Consider the following 5,503-nt stretch of genomic DNA (forward strand, 5'->3'; position numbering starts at 1 on the left):
TCCTGCCGCAGGTTTATTTGTACAAATAGCACAGGAGGACACCAGGCCCATGCAGACAGAAGCCCAGGGGTCATACCAGTCCTTCCGTCCTCACACTGGCAGGCAGAAGCCTCTACACTGGAGCCTTTGTGGGGGCCTGGGCACCTTTGGGAGCCTGCGCTGCAGGAGTAGAAGCAGGAGTAGAAGCAGGAGCCGGAGCTGGAGCTGGAGCCGGGGTCGCAGCTGCAGCCTGGGCCTTGGTTTGAGCCTTGGCCTTGGCCTTTGGCCGGCAGAGCCTGAGACCTTTGGCAATGCGGGCACGAGCACGTTTCCCGAGCTTAGGGTGGGCGATGTAGGCAAGTCGATTGAGCTTGCGGCTGCCGCCCTTTGGGATCTTGGGCTTAACCTCCTTGGGCTTGACAAGAGCCTTGATAGCCTCAGCACGCGCAGCCATGGCCTTGGCATTGTTGGCCTGCATCTTCTTCAGGCCCTTCTTGTTGTGCTTCTTGGCAAAGCGCATGTTCCTCAGGAACTTGGGGTCTACCTGGAAGGCAAGGAAAGGTACAGGCTCTAAGTGCAGCATGTGGGGCCCCAAATCACCGCTGGTGACCCTCGCCACAGCTGTGCCCAGGAGACTCCTGGGCTCCACCCAAGGCCTCCTGGGGGCATGGACGGCATTGAGTCAAACTTAAAACACTGAAATACACACCCCTTACAAACTGCCTGCAGAGAAACATGTACCACAACCCCAAAGCCAACACTCCACCCTGCTAATGCAACATACACAGACCATATCTTCAGGGCTACATGCCCAGAGCCCAACAGCGCTCAAATGCAAGAAGGAAAAGAACAAATGAAAGTTGCCCCCTCTGCCAGGCTTGCAGGACTGTCTTTTCTCAACTCCTCCCAAGGCTATCCCCACCTCTTTAAAGGATGCAGTCAGTTAAGCACCATGCCCGGTACAATAGACACACAGCAGATGAGGCTGAAGAAGACACCAGGATGGGGAAACTGAGGTTCAGAGATAGAGTGGTTCATGCTACAGACCAAAAGACCAAGGCAACAGGAGAGGGACAGGACCCCATCCTCTTGCTCAGACCCTCCAGCCTCAGCCTTCTCAGCCAATCCTTAGAACTCCTTGGCACAGCAAGGACAGCTGCCCCCCAAGCCCAGCACGGGGTCAGATCGAGGTCACTGGCTGATAGAATGGAAGGCTCTCACAAGTTACCGAGGACACAAAGATAAGGTCCTTTCTTCCCTTGAAGTGCTCTGGATAAGCAACAGGGACCATCAAGCCAACCTGAGGAGGCAGGTTACACCTGACGACGGAGTTACAACTCAGCCTGGGCAAAGCCAAGTAAAGGTTTAATGTTAAGGCTCTGGCAGTCCAGGTACCAGGAGGGACAGTCATTAACAGCTGCTGCTCAGGCAAGATGCTGCAACCGGGAAAAGATACGAGCGAGGCCCTGGCTGCACCACTGGACCCGCTTTCTCAACTCACCCCCTTAAGAGATTCGTATCTTTGTGACCGAGGTTTCTTGATGCCATTTCTGTGCCATTTTCGTGCTGTGGGGAAGCAAAGGAATTAGACCAATAGAGATGTGCTCTGCTAGGACCACACAACATCACAGCTGGCCAGCCCCCTGGGGAAAACCATTCCTTCTCAGAGATCCAGAATGGCCCTCATGACGGAATGCAAAGCACTGTGGGTACCTCAGGAAGACCCCCTGGCTTCTTAAACTGTAACCCAAAGTTAAGAGTGGCAGAACACAAAACCAGCCCCAGGCCCAGTGTCCCCTTGCCCTGCCCCAGTATCCCTAATCCTTGCCAGGGTCTGAAGTGAGAGGGAGGTGGGGCGGGGGGGGGGGTGGCGGGAAGGGGACTTACACTGGTTGTGCGTGGTGTGGTTCTTGGACTTGGCCATGTCTGCACCTGGGGGAAGAGACAGTGGACGTCAGGCCAGACGCCAGAATGCAGCTGCACCACGGGCGCCTCGCATCTGCGGCCTCCAGCGGCCTCCACACAGCACCACCCGACGCCGGTCCCCACTTGCGGGACTCGGGTAACAGCGCGCTGAAACCAACCCTCCCTCACGAGACTGCACTCTTCCCCAAATCCGAGCGCTCCCTCTCCCATCCACTCCCTGAGAGAACCCACAAGCACTCCCCGCACCCCGCGCCCTCAGCTCCCCACAGCCATGCAGCCGGTCTCCCCGTCCCCCCCGAGTTTGCGTCTAGCCGCCCGCGGGGAGTCGCGGATGACTCCGGATACCGCGCGGCCAAGCCTCACCAAAGCCCGCGGCTCCCCGAGCGCCTCGGACCGGAAGAGAAAAAGAAAGAGGAAGGAAGGCCGCTGTGCAGCACGGGAAATAGAGTCGTCGAGGCCGGAAGGTACTTCTGGAAAAGCTTCCCCCAGCGCCGGGAAGAAAGGTTCCTAAGTCGGACGGGTACAACGCAGACGCGAAGGCGGTGCTATGAGCCCGGCCCGGCTTTCTTCCGGTTTTACCCACGTTTGTTCCTACTGGCCCAGGTTCTTGGGACCCGGTTCTCATGAAAGGTCCCGAAGGCGGAGGGAGCCCTTGAGGCATGCATGCTAGGCAGGGGGTGACAGGCTGCTGTTTTTTTTTTTTTTTTTTAATTTTTATTTATTTATGATAGTCACAGAGAGAGAGAGAGAGAGGCAGAGACACAGGCAGAGGGAGAAGCAGGCTCCATGCACCGGGAGCCTGATGTGGGATTCGATCCCGGGTCTCCAGGATCGCGCCCTGGGGCCAAAGGCAGGCGCCAAACCACTGCGCCACCCAGGGATCCCCCAGGCTGCTGTTCTTTAAAAGGATACCTGGCGGGCCCCCGGGAGGGTCAGCCGTTGAGCATCTGCCTTTGGCGCAGGTCGTGATCCTGGGGTTCTGGGATCGAGTCCCTCATCGGGCGCCCCGCAGGGATCCTGCTTCTCCCCCTGCCTGTGTCTCTGCCTGTCTCTCTGTGTCTCTCATGAATTAATCAGTATAATCTTTTAAAAATAAAAATAAATAAAGGTACCGGTGGGCAGAGAATGGACTGTAGGGGGCAGCGGTGAGGCGGGGACACTGTGAGCGTCCTGGGAGAGTGGAGGCACCTGGCGACGAACCCGGGTAGCGGGCACGGAGAAGAGCGGATAAATACACGGCACTTGGGGTGCAGAAGATGAGGGAGAGGAAGGAGGCCAGGGTGGCTCCCAAGTTTTTGGCTTGAACGTCTGGGTGAATGCTGGTTCTGCTCACAGAAATGGGGACAACGGTTGGGAGGAACCCGGCTTTTATTGCTTTGTTTGGAGGAGGCCAATGATCCAGATGTCTCCGTTTAATCTTTTTTTTTTTTAATTTTTATTTATTTATGATAGTCACAGAGAGAGAGAGAGAGGCAGAGACACAGGCTGAGGGAGAAGCAGGCTCCATGCACCGGGAGCCTGATGTGGGATTCGATCCCGGGTCTCCAGGATCGCGCCCTGGGCCAAAGGCAGGCGCCAAACCGCTGCGCCACGCAGGGATCCCGATGTCTCCGTTTAGATGCAGTAAATGTGAGACGCCTATTGGGCTTCCAAAATGAGTTAGGCATTGCCTCCCGAGGACTCCCCCCCCCCCCCACAGTTCAGTCTCCCTCCACACAGCAGTGGGGGCTGAGGGCGTTGTTAGACACAAAGCAGATCTTGTCATTGAAAGTCTTCAAAGGCCTCACCTCACATTTGAAATAAACTCTTTACCTCCCTACCCCTGACCCGTGGGCTTTTTTCTTTCCTGTGAAGCCTGAATGCTTGTTCTGACTTCAGGGCTTTGCACTTGCTCTCCCCTCTGCCTGGACGACCGTCTCCCTGCTCTTTGGGTCGTGTCCTTTCTTGGAGAGCCCTTCCTAGAATTTCCTGTCTAAAAACACTCTATCTCCGCAGTTACTTGGTGTCCTCTCATTCTCTTTGCTTTCTTCATAGAACTTTCCAGACTCTAGTTATGTTCCTTATTTACTTGTGTATGTATCCATCGGCACAAGCACCTTGAGTTCAGGACTCGTTTGGTCACCTTTACTTTTCCATGGCTTGACACAGAACCTGCTGTAGAACAGAAACTTAGTAAACACCTGCTAAGTGGACATTCTTTGGCAAAGTGGATTCATGAAATGACAGGAGTATATTGCAGGTAATAGGGGAGCAAAGGGGGGAAAAGAGGATATGGAGGCAGGACATGTCAGTGACTCCTCACCAAAGCATTCCTGAGAAGGGAGAGAGAAATCTGGCAGGTGTGAGTCAGGAGAATGAAGAGCAGGCTCAGTCGCTGACAGGGTGAACTAATGCCGACAAGCGGTTGAGGCCAGAGGGAAGGTGTCTGGAGGAGCAGTCCCGAGGGCTGCTGAGAACAGGTGAGGGGCGGAGCTGGTGGGCAGAAGTGGGGACTATGGGAAGTAGGGGGCGGTCAGAGAGTCAAGGGCTGAGCCCAGGGAGTAGGAGAGCTGAGCCCAGAGGATGGGACAGAGAGAAGGTTGCACCCTTAAGAAAGAGGAGCAGGCATGGTAGGGGCCAGCAGAGGGGGCTGCAAAGACTTTAGAGGAACCAGGCTGCTCCACCGCGTGGCCTTCCAGCCGAGCGAGCGGCATCTCCCACAGTGAGCTCCTCAAAAGTGAGCAGTGACACCTGCTCGGAACGCAGCTTTGCCAGGCCGTTATGACAGAGGCAGAGCAAGCAGTGAGCAGAGAGCCATAGTCTGACGGGGGAGGCTGAGTCAGAGACAGGTGATGGCCACGCATTAACATTGCAGCTACTATAGGGATGGGCCCAGGGTGAAATCCCCGCTGCCAGGCAAAGGGGGAGCAGTGACGAGAGGGAGGAGCCATGACTGTGATCTGAGGGGACTTGTTCAGGGCCCAAAGGGGAACATGACCTGGAGTCAGTGGCCTGCCATGCTTTTCAAGGTAAGAAAGATGCTAGGGCCTGTCCTATGTAGAGGGATAGTCTCTTTCTTTCTTTCTTTCTTTCTTTCTTTCTTTCTTTCTTTCTTTCTTTCTTTCTTTCTTTCTTTCTTTCTCTTCCTTCCTTCCTTCCTTCTTTCTTCTTTCACAAAAGCTCTTTTGGGGCACCTGGGTGGCTCTGTCAGTTAAAGGGCTGCCTTTGGGTCAGGTCATGATCTCAGGATCCTGGGATTGAACCCTTATCGGGCTCCCTGCTCAGTGGGGAGTCTGCTTCTTCCTCTCCCTCTGAATCCCCTTCTCCCCATCCTTGCTTGTGCTGTTATCTCTCTCAAATAAATAAAATATTAAAAAAACAAAAACAAAAGGTCTTTTGTAACCTGATTTTATTCATTCAATCATATTCATGGACATTGTTCCCTCTTCAAGAAAATCCTTTGTAATTCAATTTTACATATTTAAAAACATTACTCTGGGGGCACCTGTCTGGCTCGATTGGAAGAGCATGCAACTCTTGATCTTGGGTCATGAGTTCGAGCCCCATGTTGGGTGTAGAGAATACTGAGATAAATACCCGCCCCCCCCCACACACACAC

General features: G+C 54.5%; 1 protein-coding gene across 1 annotated transcript; it reads right to left on the reverse strand.

The window, feature by feature from the left end:
* Positions 1-2,366, reverse strand: RPL29 (ribosomal protein L29). Its single transcript, XM_041760889.1, has 4 exons — positions 2,269-2,366; positions 1,867-1,911; positions 1,481-1,545; positions 1-523 (listed from the first exon to the last, which is right to left on the reverse strand). Exons 2-4 carry the CDS (start codon positions 1,901-1,903, stop codon positions 113-115), a joined length of 513 nt encoding a protein of 170 aa, XP_041616823.1. The 5' UTR covers positions 1,904-1,911; positions 2,269-2,366; the 3' UTR covers positions 1-112.
* Between the last annotated feature and the right edge of the window lie 3,137 nt (positions 2,367-5,503).

This window comes from Vulpes lagopus, chromosome 7, assembly GCF_018345385.1.
Source record: "Vulpes lagopus strain Blue_001 chromosome 7, ASM1834538v1, whole genome shotgun sequence".
NCBI lineage: Eukaryota > Metazoa > Chordata > Mammalia > Carnivora > Canidae > Vulpes > Vulpes lagopus.

Bases quoted from the DNA above. Each gene is read 5' to 3' on its own strand.
- RPL29 (XM_041760889.1), bottom strand. From the start codon at position 1,903: ATGGCCAAGTCCAAGAACCACACCACGCACAACCAGT. The intron at 1,546-1,866 runs GTAAGTCCCCTT...GCTTCCCCACAG, and splicing joins CCACACCACGCACAACCAGT to CACGAAAATGGCACAGAAAT. The intron at 524-1,480 runs GTGAGTTGAGAA...CTTGCCTTCCAG, and splicing joins GATACGAATCTCTTAAGGGG to GTAGACCCCAAGTTCCTGAG.